Here is a 21,949-nt window from a genome sequence, read left to right as displayed (position 1 = left end):
TCATCATTATTTGGTTACTGTTCACATGACAGTAAAAACAGTTATCTTCCAACGTCAAACACAGCACTTGAGAGAGAGAGACAATGGGTCAATGAGTCCCACAAATTAAAGAGAAGAGTCCGTCTAGGTACAGTCCCGAATGGGTACTCCCCTTGCAAACCTGCATGATTGTCCCATGTATGAATGACCAAAATACCCCTAACTCCATCTTCGGTCAAAATAGTTGCGTCGAGCAATATTTGAAGAGTAATGTTACACATCATCTTAACTTTTATCATTCTTCTATCATCTTATAATTTGGCATTAAGTGATTAAAAATTATTGATTACATTTTATTTATAAACTTATCATTTAATACCATATTATGAGATGATGAAAAGATGATGATAATTAAAATGATGAATAGTTTCATATTTGAAATCTCGAAAGTGTAAAATAAACTTATCCCTATTTTCCAAAAGTTTTGTATAAATAAAAAAATCGTAATAGAACAAACCAAACATTTTTTTTTTTTTTCCAAAAAAAGTTTGAAAAAAAGGGATCAGTTTTCATCAATACTAGTCTTGTACAGGAAGCAAACTGAAAAGGAATGAAAACAAGGAAGGCTATAGAAAATAGAGATCTCTCAGAAAATTAGAAAATCGAAAAAAAAATAACAACAAACATAAGTTAATACTGGAGTTTGAAGATGACCTAAGAAAAAACAAATAACAAGCTATATTTGGTATGTTTTACTTTATTGGGTATAGTCTACAAAAAAATTATGGCTTGGTTTGAGGACGGCGGACCCCAGCTGAGGCAAGGGATGACGACACCAGCTCAAGAAGGGGACTTGGTCTGGACTCAAGCGGCAGAGGAAGAGGCACTCCAAGTCTCCAACTGAGGAAGGGTTTATTGATTTGGGATTGGGTAGGATGCACCGTTTTGGGATTATGAAACTCACTGTTTCATTTTCTACGTGGCTTAGGACACATCAGGCGTGCGCAAGGAGTCCTTTCACAAGGGATTGCAATTAGAATTATTCTAAAGATAAATAGAGAGAGTGTCGGGCAAATAAAGAAAAAAGAAAAAAGAGAGAGAATTAAAGAGAGAGAGAGAAATAGAGAAAAGATGCCAGTAAATCTCGTTACTTTTTTAAAGAAAAGAGTAATGAAAAAAAGAATATGGATCTCACGAAGTATAAATTAAAAATAGCTTAAAATAAAGATTAAAATATGTTTAAATATCAAAAGTACTCTAAAGATGAGATGAGTTCATCATCTAAATGAAGCAGGACGTAAAAAAGTTAACGGAATCAGAATTAGGTTGCGTTTGGATGTTGAAGTGAGTTGAGTTGAGTTGAGATAATAAAATATTGTTAGAATATTATTTATTATTATTATTATTATTTTGAGATTTGAAAAAGTTGAATTGTTTATTATATTTTATGTTAGAATTTAAAAAAGTTGTTGAAATAAGTTGAGATGAGTTGAAAAGAATTGTAGTTCCAAACAAGCCTTTTAAAGGGCCAACGTTAAGAACGAATAAAGTCTTTCAAGCCAAATTAATACCTAAAGTAACGACAACTTTATTACCAACCCCCGTTAAACACAACATAAAAGACCAAGAAGTAAAGGCGAGCAACAGTAAGAAATAAATATTATTAAAAAATACTAACATTCCCTCACTAATTTTAATAATAATAAAATATACATATGAGATAGATTCTTTCAGATAAAAAATAATTATTATGCATCACAAAAACATGCTCTGTATTAAATTTTTACTTAGTGAAATAATAACATTTACTCTAAAGTCAATAGTGATCTCAAACTTAAACTATAAATGCTTAAAGAAAATAAAGAATTATTACCTACACATAATAATCTAAGTGTTGACATAAACTTTATTAGCCAGCACATTACGACATTGTGCTAATCTCGGTTTCATAAGTGTATTTAAGAATAAATCCAAATCTCATAGAGAGCGGCAACATTCTCACACTCACATAAGTGAAATCTGTCAATGATGCTGCTATAATTTTTACACCCTACTCATAAAAGCTAATTGATTTCATTAATAGTTTCTCAAAAAACTCATCCTCCACAACATTACAGGATAAATGCATTCATATCATAAGAATGATAAATAAAAATAAATAGTGCATTTCTTACGACTATCATATAATTCGTTTTTCTCATTGAACTCAATTCTCAAGATCTCTGATTCCCAAGTTGGATATCCTTATACATGGCTCATGAATTTATGGATAATCTCATTCCACTCGATTTTTTTCAGATTATTTTTCTTGTCAAAGTTTGGTTTAATAGATTTATATTAATAATATCATTAGTAAATAAAAATCTCACAGTATTATATTTTTTTTCTAAATGATTTGGATTTATCACTATAATAATGGTATTTCTACTCTATTAATTATAATAGTACTATCACAATAAATAAACAATTCTGCTAGGGACAATCAGCCCTTACAAACGAGGGGCAGTCGGCTGATGTGGCCGTTATATTTTGTTATATAAAAAAAAAGTAAAAAATGGGGAAAAGATGAAAATCATGTTGGCTTGTTCTTCAAGTTTTTGAATGAACTATGCAGAAAACTGGAAAAACAGGAATGGGCTGATCTTCTTACTTCACATTATGCTTTGATCGTTGAAAGAAAGTGAAAAAAATGAAAAAAACGATGGTCTTCTACATTTAGTCTTCTTCTGTGTTTAGTTTTCAAGATCATCATCTGGGTTGGCTTGATAAGAAATCTCATTTGGTAAGGAGGCGTGTGCAGTCTTGTTCGGTATAAGAAAGTTGAGAAAATAAATAATAATGTGTACACTTCAGTAGTTGAAACTTAAAAAAAAAAAAAAAAAAAATTCAAATCTATGTTTTCTCATAAAACAGAGGGAAATGGCTTGTTTTTTTTTTTTTTTAATGCAAAATTTGGTTGGCTGATGCGCTTCATTTTGGAGTGTTTACCTTTCACTTTGTTGAGTTGGTTTGCACGGGTTGTTATCTGAGTTTTCTTTGCTTATGGGACGTTGTTTTTGTGTTAATTGCTCCATTTGCAAAGGTGAGGAGATTTGCAATTTTAAAATTATGTTGGGTGTGCTGGTGTTGTTATTTTGTTGTTGGATGCCTTAACTATTTTCAATCTATCGACTTTTTTCTGTAATTCATTTTATGGGTTTCTTTGTTATTTGGGTTTCTTTGTTATTTGAGATTGGTCGTCCAGAATTGAATTCGAAATATGGGTTTCTTTAGAAGTTGTCGTTGATGATCCGAGGGAGAGAAAAAAAGATATGGAGCGAACTGGTCTTCGAGGAAGAGAAATGTTGAGAAGCAAGCATCGTCTTCAACAAAATAGTGTGTTTTTATTTACGCCACGTAGGACCCGTTTGCTTTGCGTCTGCACGAGGCGACTACGGCCAGAGTTTTTCATAAATAAATACGAATGAAACTGATTTTTTCCCACTAATACGGCAGCCAACCAAATGTTAAAGCAATGAGCAATAAAATCTTAAAACGGCTTAAAGCAATAATAAAAAGTTTTCGATTATGCCACTAAGTCCAAATTAATTAATACCACATACGTTTAAAAGAAAGCTAACGGCAACGAATGATAGAGGCAGCCGACGTAAATATAAAATGATTAAAATCACTTGGAAAAATTTCCGCGCAACTTAAATGCACTGAACAAACACGAACGCACATTTAATATAAAAAAGTTAAAATATTCGGGTTTACTCCCATAAGCTCCAAAAAAAAATTAAAAAAAAAAACTTGAAGAAAACGTTAGGAGCTGAATCTGCTGGAAAAAAATATATTATCTTCTAAAAACTTAACCCCCACTAATTTTGGATTTAAAAAAAATATTATTTTCATAAAAAAAATACACCTTACTCAAAAATCACTTTATCACAATATGAAAAAAAAAAATGAACTGCTACCTTTTTATTCCATATCTAAAAAATACATAAGCATGCGTGCCAAAATATTTAAAGAATAATACGCATAAAAAGAAACATTATATGTTTTATTCTTAATATTCAATTTAAACATTCCATCACAAGCTGCTCACACAAACTCTATTTTTTATAATTACATATTGATCAGATTCTATAGTATATTTGAAGTCCGTTTTGTTGAGTAAAAAACTCGATATCAAATTATTCCTCATAGACGGTGTATGTAATACATATTTGAGTATCAATATATGTCTAGATGTGAATGTTAGCTCAACCTCACCACTCTCAATAATATTGGTTTTATTTGAATTACCAAGTATAATAGTCTTATCTTCTTCGAATGGAGTAAAATTTTTGAACCAATCTTTATCATAGCAGACATGTCTATTGGCACCAAAATCTACCCACCACCCTTTAACAAATTGAATCACATATTAATGTCTGTAATCATTTCTACAAACAACTCTTCAATTATGTTAACTTGAGGATTATTTTCTAGCTTCCGGAACTTACAAATTCGAGCAAAGTACCCAATTTTGCTATAGACAAAATAAGCTTGATTTTGTCATTGAATAAATCTTTACAACCTTCCAACACTTCACACTCCAAATTTTTTTTATTTTTTTCATTTATCAAATATTTATTATATGAATAATGTAAATTTAAATTTTTTTCACACTCCAAATGTAAATTTAATTTATGAAAATGGTAGCTTACCCAAAAGTGAAAAATGAGTTTTGCTACACAACCTCCACCACACTCCACACTCCACATTATTTTTAATTTTTTTAATTTTTAATTTTTTAATTTTTTGAATTTATTATTTTTAAATTATTTCAAATTTTCTATTCATTATTCATATAATAAATATTTGATAAATGAAAAAAATAAAAAAAAATTGGAGTGTGGAGTGTGGTGGAGGTTGTGTAGCAAAACTCATTTTTCACTTTTGGGTAAGCTACCATTTTCATAAATTAAATTTACATTTGTCATGGAATCCTCATTACCATTTTGAAACACCAAATCATCTTGGCTTCTATCTTCCTCCTCTACACAAATACGTGTAATTAAGGTCTTCAAGAATGTCTCATTTTGTTTATGGCGTATCGACTTTTGAAACTCCATCCGCGATAGATTTTCTATCAATCATTTGATATCGAAAGAAGCAATTTGACGCATATTTCTTTGCTCCGGCTTCTTCCGTATCATATTTATTTTGTAAAGTTTTCTAAATTTTCTTTGCAGATGTGTAAGTAGTATTTTAATAATTATAAAATTGATCCGCAAGATAATTTAAAAGATAACATCGATAGTTATACTCATTTTTTGTATATTTTTTAATATTTTATTCGTGAACTTTCACTTGTACTTCAGTCATGTTCTCGGTAGTCATCTTACTAAAATTCTTTGAAGTGAGAACATAAGAGACATTGAGAAGGCTTAGATAGAAGAGCACATTGCAATTTTATCTCTTGAAATGAGCTCTTTTGAAATGGAAGAGCTTGTTGAGATCTCCAATATTTTTCGTAGATTTTTCAGTTGTAGGCTCCACGATAAATCTTCTTAAAATTGTTGGTAAAATTCACAATAATATAATAAAAATTATAATTAAATTAAAATTTAAATGAAACCAGTTTGAATTGAGACAATGAAATCTCGCTCTCTTTAAGGAGAATCGAGCTCTCTACAGTGTACAGAATCTCAAATTAATCGGTATAGTATAACTCCTCTTGACTTGACTCATCCAGAATATAATAGTCTAACTGATCGTCGTATAGTCTGAACCAACTCTACACAAGTAATTGAGTCTAAAATTCCACTCAAAAAACATATTTCTATTATCTAAAGATCTCTAAAAAAATATATACACATTTCGTCTTTCTCTTTTCAAAAGAAAAATACTACTTTCGTACGTACCGAAAAGAAAAAAATACCACCATTGAATAATCACCACACACTGAATGCCAACCCCCATCCAATTTAAAAAGGAAGATAGACGTTAATAATAAGAAACGGCACAAAAATATTCATTACCAACTTAAAAAGTAAAAATAAACCGACCTGCATAAATTATTGGACCATTAATAAATATCCGGTAAGATAAAATTTAAAAGGAAAAGTTTAAACGTAAAAACGTTAACGGATTCCGAATTAAAGGGCCAACGACCAACGTTAACGATTAATAAGGTTATGTTTGGATATCAAGGTATTTTTAATATTTTTTAAATATTTTCATATTTTTAAAAATATTTTATGTACTAAATAATTTAAAATATTTTTAATAGGATTTATAAATCCAATTCAATTTCAATAGGACCCATAAACATTCTATAATACTTATTACTATTATATATAAATAAAAAATAAAATTACTATAATATTTATCACTATTAAATATAAATAAAAAAATCACTATAATATATAAATAAAAAATAAAATCGCTATAATATTTATCACTATTAAATATAAATAAAAAATAAAATAATTATAATATATAAATAAAAAATAAAATCACTATAATATTTATCACTATTAAATATAAATAAAAAATAAAATCATTATAATATATAAATAGAAAATAAAATCAGTATAATATATAAATAAAAAATATTTATCACTATTATATATAAATAAAAAATAAAATCACTATAATATATAAATAAAAAATAAAATTAATATAATATTTATCATTATTATATATAAATTAAAAATAAAATTATTATAATATTTATCATTATTATATATAAATAAAAAATAAAATCACTACATTATTTATTAATATTAAAAAATTACAATAATAAAATTATTATAATATTTATTATTAAAAATAAAATCACTATAATATTTATACGATCGATATCTTTTTTAACTATTTATCTAAAAGTCAACCACTCAACATATTTTACGCATTTAAATAATTCAAAATATTTTTAATAGAACCTATAAATTCACTCCAATCTTTACTCATAATTATTTACAAATATTTTCACTACCTAAAACGCACCCAGCCAAATTAATAATCTAAAGTAATGTCAACTTTATTACCAGCCCCCATTAAAACACAACGTAAAGTCGAGCAACAGTAAGAAATAAATATTATTAAAAAATACTAACACGTTCGACAGTCAAGATTGGTAGGCAGAATCTCTGACATGTAATAAGTGGAAGGGGAGCCCCATTTCGTAAAGTGAAACAAGTTGGTTCTCAAGCACCCAGATTGGCACAGCCTGGTAGCCGACTGTAATAAGACAAATTTTCATCCTCATCTCTATATATCATATATTATATTATTTTTTTTCTTATTAAATATATACTATATAAATATTAAATAAAAAAATCAATAAATTTAAGAAAAATAAAATTTAAAAATTTAAAAAAATAAAAAACTAAAAAAATGTAATATGTAATGTGATGAATAACAAAATTTGACTAATTAAAGATAAAATAATTCTATTTATCATCTTCATACATCACATATTTTATTTTATTTTTTTATAATAAATATGTGATGTATAGATGATAAGTAAAATAATTTAATTAATTTAATAAAAATAAAATAAATAATAAATAATTTAAAATATATAAAATATGTTATATAAGATGACGAGTTACTGCATCTCTATAAAGAACGCGCGTTTAGTTTACAAAAGCATTGGAAACAATATACAGCGGTGTAGGATAAGGGAAGAAGTCCGAATAGAATTCTCTAACCTAGAAGGATCGTGCTAGCACGAGAGATTCTCCCCCATAAAGTTATTTATTTTATATTTTTTCATATATATATTTTATATTCTTAATCATTTAAAAAAATTCACATTATTATTACAAAATATTTTTTTAATCACTAAATAAAAATCAAATCAAATCAAAAAAAATATATCGAAACCACCCCACAATCATTTTTCAACCTAAAATGTTTGAACTGGGAAATGCTACCAGTCAATTCCCATGAGGAGCAGTCATTACTCGTGAGCCAGCGACTGGACTAATGAATAAGAACAATGCTTTTTAAAATTTTAAAATTTTTTAAATTTTTTGTTAAGTTTATTGTTTTTAAATTAATTCAATTATTTTATTTATTATTTATCTATTAAATATTTGATAAAAGAAAAAAATAATAAAAATTAAAAAAAAATATAATATGTGGAGATTGTGTGAATAATAAGAAGTTGTACAGATTTTTCCAATGAGTAATATACTTTCCCGGGCTGAATTTGAAATTTCCTCAAAGATTAGCTCAGTTTATTTTTAGAATTATTCTCATCTCATCTTATTCTATTTAATTATTATAATTTTTTTAAATTTTCACACAAAATAAAATAAATAATTCAACTTTTTCAAATTTTAAAATAAAAATAAGATTAAAAAGTATATTCTAACAATATTTTTAACTTTTATTTCATTTTATCTTATTTTATCTCATCTTATATACAAAAACAAATGAGATTAAATAGATTTTATTATAAAAAAAATACTTTTATGTATTTTTAGTAAAACTCACTTTTTTATAAAAGAAATTTACACTAAACTTGTATATTTGAGACATCTTCGTCACGATACTCAAGTCTCATAGTATCATTTCCCTTATGTGGAACAGTAAATCGTGTTTTGTGGAAAATTTACATTCTTGTCCTTGAGGTTTGTGTTTGATGAGCAAGATAAACTACTTTTCTCCATGAAATTTGTGTTTAATGAGCAAAACTACCTCTTTATCCTTGAGGTTTGCGTTTGATGGGCTACTTTTTTGTCCATTCCAAAGTATTTTTTATTTGGTAGGAAAAATTATCAAGATTTTCAATTAGACCATTAGTGCCTCTTTTTCTTATTATTAATTTTGCCTTAAATTGAATTGTATTGTCTTTTAAATAAAAATACATTTTCACCCACGATATTTCTTTTGAAAAATTTTAGGCAAAATTTGCTCATCCCCTATGCTATGACATGCTTAGGATTAGGTTCATGTGCGATTGGTTTTAGAAACTATAGTATGAGTTATTTAGAAGTAAAATCATCTAATAATTTTTCCACTTATTAATATTTTTGAAAACATAGTCCAATGATCATAAGGGCTAGCGTACTAACTACTAAAGAAAGTCAAATTGACATTTTGGAAGTGGTTTGGATTCAGAGATGAGTTGAGATGTATTGAGATAGTTTGTGAAAAGTAGAATAAAAGTAGAATTATTTATTATATTTTGTGTGGAAATTTAGGAATTTTGTTTTGAAATTTGAAAAAGTTGAATTGCTTATTATATTTTGTATGAGAATTTGAGAAAGTTGTAATGATGAGATGAGATGAATTGAGGTGGGTTGAGATGAGTTACGAATACAAACGAGGCCTATTCTTGTGTCTTTCTATTTTACATTTTCATTAATTTAGTTCAAAACATTTAACTTTAAGATCATCTATATATATACAAACAATGTCGACCTAGGCATCAGCATTGCAGTAAAAGAAAACTATATGAGTTGGAAAGATCAATTTTATAAACAAAATAAATCTCATCTCTATAAAACAAATTAACTATCTTCTTGATAGCCTAATCATATGTGAAACAAATACATATCCGCAACTAACAAATATTAAACTTTACAATGGACGTATATATGCCTCTTGACTTAACTTGTTCAGAAATCATGTTTTGATTCATATATCTATCTTTGGTTTGCTACCTTTGCTACGACCGATTTAATAATTATTTTTTATACTTAACAAAACCCTAAAACACTTTTGCATTATTTAATTCATTATCGTATTAACAATTATTATTTTTTCTTAATGATTTTCAGCCTTAATGGTTAGTTTTAATTGATAAGCATTTTAAAATTTACATTGTTCTTATAAAAAAACGTAGCAACACTTTCACCCAGACATACATGCATTGCACAGTCTGACCAACACATTACGCAAGTATTTAGCTCTTGCTGATCACTGAGTAAGGCCAATCCGACCGACATATTGCTCAAAAATTTCAAGCATCGCAAGAAAATAAACTTTGTTCAAGATCACCAAGCAAGTCCTATCAGACGAGCACATTACTTTGTAATTCTGAGCATTGCAAGAAAAATAAACCTTGTTTAGGATAACCAAGCAAAACCATTCCTACTTATACATTGCTAGGTAATCCTGAATATAGCAAGAAAATAAACTTTGTTCGGATCATCGAGCAAGTCCAATCCGACGGATATACTGGTTAGTAATATCGATGCAAATACGTGTGGAGAGGTGTACGTTTGTACATACTATGTATGTATATTCTTTAGGCGGTACCACTAAGGGCCTTTCCTAGGTTTTTTGATGGATTTAGATGTCTAAATCAATACAACTTTAAAGTAACATATTCATTTATTTTGGATAGAACTTATATATATATATATACACACACATATACCATGACACCATGTAGTTAGTTTAGAATTTAGCCTTCAGACATACAGTAATTTGGTAACAAAATCATCAATCACAAACAGCAATCCTCAAAATGTCCCAGTCGCTGCCGCCGCAGCCACCATAAAAAGCACATATAAATCAAAGCCACTAGTTGCGCGCTACAACATAGACCATACATTGATAAGGCAAAAATACCAAGAAAATTCGTGAATTTAATAAATCTCCAAAGAGCATGTCCAACTAATGTAATCTCTCAATATGGAAGAACCTGTAAATCAAAATAAAGTTACAGTTAATAAGTTAAATACCATGCAAGACTAAAAAAAAATGATACAAAACACAAATTGGAAGCGTACACAAATGTATTATAGTTATTTTTTTCTATATATATATATATCTGTGTGTGTGTGTGTGTGTGTGTGTGTGTGTGTGAGAGAGAGAGAGAGAGCTGTAAATAATACATTTCAACGATATGTAGTACAAATTTTCTTTTAAACATGACCTGAAAACAGAAAATAAAATAATGATTGAGGGACATTCATCCCTATACCTCTTCCATACCTTATCATTTGTTGTCCTTAATTTACTTCGCTCGCAACAATAAGTTCATCCATGCCATCAGCATCACCAGTGTCGGAAGGCATTAGCATATCATCTTCAATTGTGAAATCGTATCGCTCGCCAATAGCTCTTAGAAGCTGGTACACTTCAAACATAGAAGGCCTCTCCTTGGGATTTGATGCTACACAATTACATGCAACCTTAAGAAACTGAAAAGTCTCACCATCCACGCCTGTCCCAACCAAGGATTTATCGATGGCATCATGAAGTTGAGAGTTGCTCGACAGCTGTGTAATCCATTCTACCAAATTTCCTTTAAAGTCCTCAGGTGCTTTCGCAACATGTGTTGGTCTCTCACCAGTTACCAACTCAAGAAGTACAGTTCCAAAGCTGTAAACATCACCCTTTGGTGTGGCCACCAGTGTTCGTGCATACTCAGGAGCGACATAACCAATATCTCCAAATTCCCCATTCACAAAAGTACTCAAATGTGTATCAATCGGATTCATGAGCCTAGCCAGGCCAAAATCAGATATTTTTGGCTCAAAATCCACATCGAGTAAGATGCATTTGGAACTTATGTTTCGGTGGAGAATACGGGGAATGCAGTTATGATGGAGCCATGCTAGTCCTCTGGCTGCCCCTATCCCAATTTTTAGCCTCAAAGGCCATGGCATAAGCTTGTCACCATCATCCACAAGATGCAGCTGATCATGAAGGGTACCGTTAGGCATGTGCTTATAAACTAAAAGCCTTTCTTTCTTAGCCAGGCAGAACCCTAGAAGAGGAAGCAAGTTTTGGTGCTTTACTCTCCCAAGAGTAGCCATTTCGGACATAAATTCTTTCTCAGAGTGTTGAGATTCCTGCAACCTCTTGACCATAAGTGAAGTGCCATCATCAAGGACTGCTTTGTACATGGTTCCTGTTCTTCCCAACCCAATGATATTATCTTTGGTAAAGTTGCTAGTAGCCTTCATGAGATCATTGAATTTCATTTTTGAAACTGACTTTTCAAACATGGATACCTGAATAAAAGCAAATTGGTTTTCATTACAAATACAATAGTGCTTGAAAGAGTAATACAGAAACACAGTGACAAATGTGAATATATCTATATACACATGCATCTTTTTATCCACAGAGAGAGAGGCGAGAAAAGAAAATAAAGATGAATAAAACTCTTTTCACCATTAAGCAATATGCATCAATAAAAGGTCCATTAAGTTAGCTTGCCTTGATGCCTTTTGCTCCCTTTAAAACCTTTGCCCATTTGTTTCCTTCGGGGTCATCTTCCTTCTTCACAGACACCCTGCGCATAAAGAAGAACATACCGATACTCACACCCAAGGCTGAAACAGTCACCCCACCAACTGCTGCTGCCACAATAAGTGCAGAGTGAGACTTCTTCGAAGCTGCTTGGCAAGGATCCAAAGGAACCCCACATAGTCCTAGATTATTTGCATAATCGGATGCTGGAAATGTAACATTATTAAATCGGGGGATTGGCCCTGTCAAGAGATTGTTCGCCACACTAAATTGTTTAATCCGAGAAAGCAGACTAAATTCTGCAGGAATCTGACCAGTGAACCTGTTATGGTCAAGTTTAAGGACATTCAAATAAGTACAGTTTGCGAGGCTCGCTGGGATATCCCCTGAGAGATTGTTAGACGAGAGATCAAGAGATGTCACAAACTCTAGAATTTTGGGCATATCTTGTGGAATATTTCCAAATAGTTTGTTGCTAGAAAGATCTAAGCCTGTTAAGCTCGAGCAATTCATAATGCCCCTAGGAAACGGTCCCTTGAGCCCCATATCTGAAAGCCGAATATTCAAAACCCTGTTCTCATCAGGGTGCCAACAATCGACCCCCGTAAATTTACAGATGGAGCCTTCAGTATTGTTGCCAAAAATCCATGAAGAGTTCAAGTAACTATAAGGATCTTCAAGTGAAGCCTTTATACTTTTTAAACAATAAATATCAGTCGCGGTGCCGTAGCTCAAACTACAACTAAGCAGCAGCCCGAGAGAAACACCGATAAGGACAGTAAGAGGTCGGCAATTCAGAACCATTTTCATCAAGATTCCCGACAAAGCAAAGAGGAGGTACAGATTGAAAAAAAAAAATGACTCGGAGATTACTTTCTAACAACCAAGTGCTCAAAATACTGAACCCGCAACACCATAGCCATCATAACATCATATCCTGAGACAAAATTCAAGACAAACAGAAGAACTAAAAACCCAATTCAGCTTTACATATTCACATAATTGTAATAAATCCAAAAACTTACTTTATCCAATTGCGTTGACTTCGCAAAGACCGCGTTCAAGAGGGAAAAAAACACAACTGAAAAATCTAAGTTAAAAGGAAAATTATTGAGATGATTCGAAACCAACCTGAGATTGGAATTTCAGAAGCCGTAACTCGGAAAGGTGGAGGAAACCCACAAAAGGGTTCTTGAAACAACAACGAAACATCATTCTCTCCTCAAGGATAAGGTTTGAATATTCAAAACCTGTATTAGAGCGTAAAATTTAAAAGAACAAAGGAAAAAAAAAAGGGATCATCCCTGAATTCGTTGAAGCTAATGTGAACTGGGCTAGTTTTGGTAAAGAAGATTGGAAGCTGAGTTTGCAGGAATAGAGGGGGTGAGGAGGGGTATAGAGGTTCGTCGGGTCAATGAAGGAAGTCCTTGGGCCACTTTGTCAAATCTCCGAGAAGACTTCTCAGTGCTTGACTCGTCGTTTGCTGACAATAAAGAAAGCACTCCAACGGCAACGAATGAGACGAAACGAAACGAAATAATTATATACAGAAAAACCCCAAAAAATAAAAAATCAAATATCTGAAAGGGCAGGGTTATTATTATTATTATTATTATTATTATTATTATTATTATTATTATTTATGGCAAAAAACTTCAAACTCTCCTTTGAATATTTTTTGTTTTAGCAGGAAAAATATTTGTTAATTTGTTCGTTGTCTTTAACTGTCTGTTCTCTTCTCGCAACCATGGATACTAGGAAACAACAAGAGTCCAAAATAACGTTTCTGCTGTGAATGGATTCAACAATTGTGTCATGTTTTGGCAATAAGAAATTTTGGGAACTTTTAAAAATACATATTATTGAGTTCCTTCAAAGTGAAAGGGAAAAAATGAGATTTTCTTTAGGTAAAATTATTATTTTTCTATGTTTTGTTTGGAAGCTGAGAAAATTAATAGTATATTTTGAAAATTAACATGCTAAATTCAACGATTCATGAGACTTGAGAGGAATCAAATGAATTAAGTACACATACAAAAAATCATAAAGGCCTCTTTTGATTACGCGATTTAGATAAATTATTTTGTTAAAAGTTAAATAAAATATTATTTTAATATAATTTTTATTTTAATATTTAAAAAGATTAAATTTTTTATTATATTTATATGTAAGTTTGAAAAAATTATAATAATTATATGAAATAAGATAATTTAATTTTATGTAATCAAATCAATCCTTATCTTTAGTGACCAAACTTTATTATTTATAAATCGACTTAGGATAAATCAATACAATTTAAAAGGACTCAATACATCAATTCAAATCTTAAAAATATGTTAAGAGAGATCAATAACTCTCACTATTTTTTAGATTCATGGATCTAAAAATATTATTTTATTAATTTATATGAAAAGATTATACATTAATAATATATAAAGTGTATCGATAAGAATGCCTGCAAATATATTTTTCTTAGACTCGATGACTGGACACATAATCTGACAGGAAAACGAGAAAGGTTCTTAATCTGATCATCGTTAAATTAGTGTATTTGGACGATGCTTATTTTTTTATCAATAAATTTATTCATTAATAATAATAAAAAAAAAAGAAATTAGTCAAAGAAAATGGCACTGTTTAAGGACTTTGCCTTTTTCTCTTTTTATATCAATTCATGATACATCATTATTTAATGAAATACTTATCATAGAGGGCCGAGACGAGGCTTCACGTGGAAGATAGTGTTAATGCTTAAAATCAGCACATTAAATTGGAATGAGAGAAAAAGTCATTCCCGACCTGCTATAACAATCTAAGCTTTAATCGGTGCGGTGCGGTACCCCCAACAGTGATCCGGTACGGCTGTACGATGTCGATGCATATATTTATGACAGTGAAAGGAAAATAAGTATAGGAAAAATAAATAGAGAAAGAAACATTTATTTACGTGGTTCGGTATTAGATCTACGTCTACGAGAGTTTGGGAAGGAAATAATCTACTATAATATGTTTGTTTTACAATCTCCTATAGTCTCTCATCCTCGCTATAAAATAGATATCAGAGCTCTATCTTTTAGTAGAGACATTGTCCCTAGAGCTCCTATCGCTAGATTGAAGAAACCTCTGTGAAAGTTGAAGTCTCCCTAGGAGAAACTTAGCCCAAAAGTCCTCCCGTAGTTGTCTAGTCGTCTTCTTTTATCTGATATCTCTTTTCGCGTGTTCCTAAGAAGTGATGAAGATTGACAACTTTTCTTTTGTGTGTCTCTTACCTTCTCTCTTCTCTCCACTTTCTTTTTTCCTTTCCCTTACTTCTCTTGACAACTTCATTTCCTTTGTTCTCTTTCCTCTCTTTTCCTCTATCTTCTAGTGATGAAACCTCCTACATTGAGCTGAGCCTAAAAAATACTATGGATTTGATATATTTTATCTCTTTCAAACAGAGTGGGACCAAGTGCGGTATAAAATTTACACTAATAAAATTGTGAAATGTGTAATTTCTGAGAATAGAAGAATGGAACCGACTTGATAATCAAATCCGAGTAATTAATATGAATGAATTTACACTAAGAGTAATCAATCCTCTTTTGTGTAGGGATGAAAGAAAAAGAAGAACATAATATGAATGTCAGACTATACACATCTCATGATGGATTGAACTGAACCCATTGCTGCCATTCTCTTAAGAAAATCATGACTCAAAACATTTAAGAAGTTTTGCATAATGCAAATTCTGGAGAGTATAAAACGATAAAGCAGGACGATGAAGCGGTGGATTGTATTCTCTCATTTGATTGGAAACACTCCTTTGTTGGTTCATTTCTTTAGTCTCACTTTTCAACAAAAAAAGAATCTAAATTTTTGTGCTTAAAAAAAGCAGTCAACTTGAGTCAACTTGTGTTTATAATTTAACTTAATATTAATGAAATTAAAGAAAAATATCTAATAATTTTGTATATACCTAAAACGACGCCGTTGCAGATCTGCGGGTCCTCCGCAAACGAATTATAAATTGCCCAATCAGATCGTGCTCTAACCCTTTTGTTTCGGCTGCTGCCGTCTCTCTCTCTCTCTCTCTCTCTCACACACACACACACAAGCGAGCTCAGTAGCTGTTTAATCTCCATGATCTGAGGCAAGTATCCCTTCATGTTGTATTTCCTTCTTTTAGTCTCTTTTTAAAATTTTTTTCTAATTGGTGCTTGGATTTACTTCGGTTTTCAGATCTTGCTTCATTTTGCCACTTAGGGTTTCTTGCCAATGAACTTGTTTGGGGCTTGTCGTCTTTAATTCTAGGGGTTTTTTAATTGGTACGTTCTTCTGCTGCATTTCGCCCTAAATTTCTCTGTTTGGTTGCTTAGAGAATTTGGGCCGAAGTCGACTCTTGTATCAATCTGTTTGGGACAGATCTGGTCTGTGGTCTCTCACGTGGTTTATTCAGACGGTTTCGGAACGCTTGGGGTTTGTGGTTTGAGTAGTCTTCACATCTAAATGAGACCGAGTTTGGGCAATTTCTCAAGAAATTTGCATGTTCCCTGTATTTCTTGAGAAATTGCCCATATTCAGTTTTATCATTAAAACTTTTCTTGCCGCTTATTTCCTTTATTTTGTATGCATATGTGCGTTTGAGTGCTTCTGTCTATATAGGACAGAGTATATATAGACCAAGTATGTTGCTATATTTTGCACCAGTAGATGTGGTCCAGATATCTTAGTGAAGCCGGCAAGCTTTTGATCCCTGGTTTTATTGGGGGTTGAAGTATTTGAAAAAATAGGTGTACTCTCCTTGAGGTTTTGGACTCAACCCATTACAGTTAAGTTTAAAATAAGTGATTTAATTGGTTTTTCATATGAAAATTTGGTAGGATCACGTGTGGAGATCTTTATATTTCTTCAAGTTAGTTAAAATAACTATTCCAAACTTGTCCATGCTCCCCCCCCCATTTCAGGTCCCATCTTCAAGTGCTTCTAACTTGAAAAATTTATAGAGGATATCTTAATGCTGTATAGACTATTGTTCATCAAGTTCGAAATATATTGTCTTTTTGATCAGGAAGTTTTGTCCTTTATGCATAATAAAATCTTATGTTCCCTTAACCCCAAGGGGTTGGCCCAAGTGGTGAAGGCCTTGGTCTTGGGGTATCACTCCCTTCAAGATCTAAGGTTCAACACATCATGGGTGCAAAAAATCAATTTAATCAGTTCTGTGTAGGGAAACTTCCGAGGGTGGGACCAGGGTTTACTCTGCAGGGGTGGGTCTGAAGGGCCCTGCCTTGGAGAGGTTCCCTGACATTAAAAAAAAAAAAAAAAAAATCTTATGTTCCCTTGTATATGTCCTGTGTACTTGGGCTATGCCTAGTTTTTATCAATAAAAACTCTTATTTACATAAAAAAAAGATAAAATCTTATGTTCCAATGATTCAGCTGTTGTATATTCAAATATTTTCCAATAACCAGCTTATAACATTTGACCCCTCGAAGACTCCTGAACATCTTTTTCTTCCAAAGGTTGGGGCAGTTTTGATACAAACAAGCAACCATTAAGACTCTTAGTGGTTGCAATCTTCCTTTATGTCAAGTTATATTTATAGCCTTATACGTTCATTTATGTGGCTTTTTGGTCAGTTTCACCTGGACACTAGTAGGTTTTTTAATAGTTCAGACTATATAAAACAGGAGATTTTACCCCTGCTGAGGGCCTATTATCGTGGAATGTAGTTTGACATTCCCCTCCACCCTTCCTTCCGTCTTGCTTTTTTATTACCTACAGATCCTCTGCCATGGAAGATACCTCGTCAGTTGCTACGTTAATTGACTCTACGACCTCAAAGATACAACAGCTCCAGAAAGCATTTGCAGAACTTGAAAGTCACCGGGCCATAACCCTTAACTTGAAATGGAAAGAACTCGAAGAACATCTTCATGGGCTTGAGAAATCCTTGAAGAGACGTTTTCATGAGTTGGAAGACCAAGAAAAGGAGTATGAGAACAAAACAATTGAAGCCCAAAAAACTTTGGAGAAGCGAGTAGCTGCAGTTGTGGCCAAGGAACAAGCTTCACTGGAGAGGCTTCAAGAGAAGAGAGATGCTGCTATAGTTGACATTGCCAATGCTCGAGAGAAGCCTGCTATTGTCCCTGGTGAGGCCCAATGTGGGGCACCAAGCATGGAAGAGAAACCATCAGATGCCATGTCTGCTGAAAGTAACTTAGAGGATATCAAAGTTTCTTCTGAAAGTGAAGGTGTAGAGGTGAAGTCCTATCCCCAGCTAATAACACTATGTGAAGAGATGGATTCAAAAGGGCTCCATAAGTTTATATCAGACAACCGTAAGAATCTTGCTGCCATAAGGGAGGAAATTCCACTAGCACTAAAGACTGCAGCTAACCCTGCACGTTTGGTTTTGGATTCTTTGGAAGGGTTTTATCGTATGGAAATGCCCAATCTGGATGGAAAGAAGGACTCAAACTTATTGGGTCTCCGTCGAACCTGTATCATGTTGATGGAGTGTCTAAGTATTTTGCTAACAAGCCAGGATCTAGTCTCTATTCAGGAAGTCATTTCAGAAGATGTCAAGAAGCAGGCAAAGGCAATTGCTGAAGAATGGAAACCTAAATTAGATGCTCTTGACATGGATGCTAGCAATGGGAACTCATTAGAGGCTCATGCATTTCTGCAACTTCTGGCAACTTTTGGTATTGCTTCTGATTTCAATGAGGAGGAATTTTCTAGGCTAATACCAATGGTTTCTCGCCGTCGCCAAACAGCTGACCTATGTCGTTCCCTTGGGTTATCTGAGAAAATGCCAGGTTTGTCTCGTTTGTACCTACAACCATGGATGAAAACCTGTTCTATGATATCTAGCAAAATGTTGACTTTATGAACTACACTGAAACATAATATCTCAAGTACGGTAAAAAAAACTGCTTTGTTTTGTTGTGCCAGGTCTGTCTTTCATATGTGCATTTTTCTTTGGATAAATTCCTGATGTAATGCTTGGCAGATATGACTGTTGTATGTATGAACATGATTCCTGTTAATGTCAAATGATTCCTCTTGGCATAAAAGGATCCATGTAGCTGAACCCAATTAGTTGAGATAAGGCTTGATTGAGTTGAGTATCATAACATGCTGGGACATGACAGGACAGTGGGAGGATCGTGCAACAGGCTAACTATGATAACCGTTAGAAGATGTAAAAACTTGCTTTGACCACACCAAATTTACTTAAATTAGACAAAGTTTAAGGTTGCTTATAAGAGCCCTGTTAAGGAGAACAAATGGCCTTGATCTCTTGGCACAGGCTTTTGTTGCATCATGTAAAAAGGTGATGCAACAGAAGTGGAATTTCCTGGTTTCTGCCGGATGATTATAGTGAGGTTCCTATGCCTTGGTTGGACCAACGGAGATAATATATGAGTTGATTAGATCAGTTATGCCCTCTTATGCCTGTCAATTATTCAGTGAGTTTTCATGTGTTTTTCCTGGATTCTACAGGTGTAATTGAAGTCTTGGTCAATAGTGGAAGGCAAATTGATGCTGTTAACTTGGCTTTTGCATTCGAACTTACTGAGCAGTTCTCTCCTGTGCCTTTACTGAAATCCTACTTGGAGGAGGCAAGAAAAGCTTCTTTACCTGTTAAAACTGGAAACTCATCTCCCACTGCACAGGTGTGTTCCTCACTTCAAAGTATATTGAACAATCTATTTTGATCATTTTCTTTTTCATAATTTGAAATGGTGGGCTAACAAGTTGATTTAAATACTTAGTTCTAGGTCCAGAACGAGTATACTTTTTATTTGTGAGCTTGTTAGTTGCATGCCAATAAGATATGTATTTTCTACAGCACTGAATGATATTGTAATCTTGGTAGAAATAGTTCTGTGGTAAGTAACACCAAGGGACAGATGCATTCCCGTGTAAGTACATTGAAGTGCTGCTATCTGAACCACAGTGGACTAGCATCTGTGGCTCTGAGCTCTGGCCACTGAGCACTTGGACATTCTTACTTTTAATTAGACCATCTGAGACAGATCTGGATAATTTTGTTGTCCCTTGCTTGGACAGTACGAGGCTTGTAATAATCTAATGTGACTCGTGAGGTTGGACGACTTGGTTCACTATAGAAAGACAAGCCTCCACAGTGTTTCGGATACCCATTACCACCTACTTCTTGCAATTGCACACCACTTTTTAATTCCTGTAGCATTCTTGGTTTCTCGCGCAGACGACACACATACATATCTTGATTGTTTATTATCAGGCAGGCAGTCTGGAGGTTTTGGTTGTGAAATTTGTGACAAACTCACTGGGGTTTTAAGATTTATTCGAGGTAGAGTAACTGTGTTTGTATGTATTTACAACTTGCATTCACATTCTGTTGCTTTAGCATCCCTCCTATAATGCTGAGTTAATTGAGGTGCTTCCATTTTTCGGCATAGGAGTAGATCCTGGAAATGGCTGTGCAGGTCACTGCATCTTTGTCGTCAGTATTTTTATGAGTAAGATCAACTCTTATTGACTAATAGGCGTAGCTCTAGTACAGACAAAGTATACAAAAGTGAACACCTACTTACAATTTAGGAGCTAGAAAATGATATAATTTTCCTCAGTTTTGACGGGGGTATTAGGTTTCTGCCAAAAATTGTGGCTAAACTACCATCTTTCTTTTTGTTGTCAGCAGATGCTTTGGTGGTTAGGCATTCCTTTCATTTTGGTTTTTAAACCGTTGACATGAAACTTTCTCCCGAGCTCCCAATCTCATCTCAAACTAGTGTACTGTTTGCCTTTTTTGCAATGTTTGGCTGTTTAATTAGATATCCGAGCAATGCTCTCTCGTTAGTGTATGCTCTTATCCAAAAAAGGAAAGGGTTGGTGTGCATTTGTGTGTGAGTTTTGTTGGGGGTCTACATATTCATTCTTTGATGGACAATCTTGGTAAAAGAGGTTTGCCTTTGAAATCCCAGCAGTATACCATGGTGTTGGGCTGTTGCTGATGGTCGATGGGGTTTGCAAGCACTAGGTTTTTATGTTGGTTGAATGTGAAGATGCCTAACAAATTTGCTCTTGTTTCAGAATGAGGTTAGCGAACGAGAGCTGGCTGCGCTTAAGGCTGTGATCAAGTCCATTGAAGAGCATAAACTTGAGCAGCAGTTTCCTGTGGATCCACTCCAAAAGCGCATCGTCCTGCTAGAAAAGGCCAAGGCAGATAAGAAACGGGCAACTGAAGCTGCAAAGCCTCAACCTAAAAGACCTCGTGCTAACGGTATCGGATATGGGCCTCGGGTCACTAATGTTGCTACTGACAAGAGTTACTACCCCCGAGTTGCCGATCGGTATCCTCAGTATGTGTATGATAGGCCTTATATTTACCAGGGACCTGCTGACAACCACTGCCCCCAGCTTCTTGGTTCTGCTACTTACAATCTGTCCCCCAGTCACGGCAACTACTTTGGAAATGGCTTCCAGTACCAAGCCCCGTATCTCCACTAAGTTAGCAAAGATGGCAACAAAAGGTGACCTATGATCCGTTCGTTTTAACTGTTAGTTTTAACCCTGGAGCTCTTTGTACGTTGTACTGTATGAATGAATTAGTACTTTCTAAAAAAAATGGCAAAAAAAGAAAAAAAAATGTCTTGTAATTTCTAGTTGTTGTACAAGAAGATATTTCGGTTCTCTAATATATGCACAACGTTTTAATTTTGTAAATAAGGATTATTGTCTCTATTTATTTTTTGTATTGTTTATATTGTTGTTCGCATCGCTATTTTTTTGGTCTTT

At 32.9% G+C, this 21,949-nt stretch overlaps 2 protein-coding genes across 6 annotated transcripts; one reads left to right on the top strand and one right to left on the bottom strand.

The window, feature by feature from the left end:
* Positions 1-10,363: 10,363 nt before the first annotated feature.
* On the bottom strand, positions 10,364-13,676 carry LOC109003665 (probably inactive leucine-rich repeat receptor-like protein kinase At5g48380). 2 transcript variants are annotated; one of them, XM_018981902.2, is made up of 4 exons: positions 13,306-13,676; positions 12,142-13,141; positions 10,909-11,933; positions 10,364-10,615 (listed from the first exon to the last, which is right to left on the bottom strand). In XM_018981902.2, the coding sequence occupies exons 2-3, from the start codon at positions 12,982-12,984 to the stop codon at positions 10,926-10,928; spliced, it is 1,851 nt and encodes a 616-aa protein (XP_018837447.1). In that variant the 5' UTR covers positions 12,985-13,141; positions 13,306-13,676; the 3' UTR covers positions 10,364-10,615; positions 10,909-10,925. The 2 variants fall into 2 exon arrangements, with proteins under 2 accessions (XP_018837447.1, XP_018837446.1); XM_018981901.2 differs by having other exon boundaries at positions 12,142-13,111.
* Positions 13,677-16,201: 2,525 nt separating this feature from the next.
* LOC109003667 (FRIGIDA-like protein 3) lies at positions 16,202-21,880 on the top strand. Of its 4 annotated transcripts, none has more exons than XM_035685173.1 (5): positions 16,208-16,306; positions 16,396-16,481; positions 17,942-18,978; positions 19,667-19,839; positions 21,245-21,880. In XM_035685173.1, exons 3-5 carry the CDS (start codon positions 17,952-17,954, stop codon positions 21,659-21,661), a joined length of 1,617 nt encoding a protein of 538 aa, XP_035541066.1. In that variant the 5' UTR covers positions 16,208-16,306; positions 16,396-16,481; positions 17,942-17,951; the 3' UTR covers positions 21,662-21,880. The 4 variants fall into 4 exon arrangements, with proteins under 4 accessions (XP_018837450.1, XP_035541066.1, XP_035541067.1 ...); XM_035685174.1 differs by having other exon boundaries at positions 16,210-16,306; positions 17,848-18,978; XM_018981905.2 differs by lacking the exon at positions 16,396-16,481 and having other exon boundaries at positions 16,202-16,306.
* The last annotated feature ends 69 nt before the right edge of the window (positions 21,881-21,949 follow it).

Source organism: Juglans regia, chromosome 14, assembly GCF_001411555.2.
Source record: "Juglans regia cultivar Chandler chromosome 14, Walnut 2.0, whole genome shotgun sequence".
NCBI classification, from domain to species: domain Eukaryota; kingdom Viridiplantae; phylum Streptophyta; class Magnoliopsida; order Fagales; family Juglandaceae; genus Juglans; species Juglans regia.
The sequence above is the reverse complement of the archived record's forward strand: the minus strand, read 5'-3'. Positions and strand labels throughout refer to the sequence as shown.

What these genes read in the sequence shown, in the direction of transcription:
- LOC109003667 (XM_018981905.2), top strand. Translation starts at nt 17,952, where the DNA reads ATGGAAGATACCTCGTCAGTTGCTACGTTAATTGACTCTACGACCTCA. An exon ending in GTTATCTGAGAAAATGCCAG is followed by an intron (nt 18,979 to 19,666) that starts GTTTGTCTCGTT and finishes TGGATTCTACAG; the next exon opens with GTGTAATTGAAGTCTTGGTC. An exon ending in ACTCATCTCCCACTGCACAG is followed by an intron (nt 19,840 to 21,244) that starts GTGTGTTCCTCA and finishes CTCTTGTTTCAG; the next exon opens with AATGAGGTTAGCGAACGAGA.
- LOC109003665 (XM_018981902.2), bottom strand. Translation starts at nt 12,984, where the DNA reads ATGAAAATGGTTCTGAATTGCCGACCTCTTACTGTCCTTATCGGTGTT. An exon ending in AGGGAGCAAAAGGCATCAAG is followed by an intron (nt 11,934 to 12,141) that starts GCAAGCTAACTT and finishes GCTTTTATTCAG; the next exon opens with GTATCCATGTTTGAAAAGTC.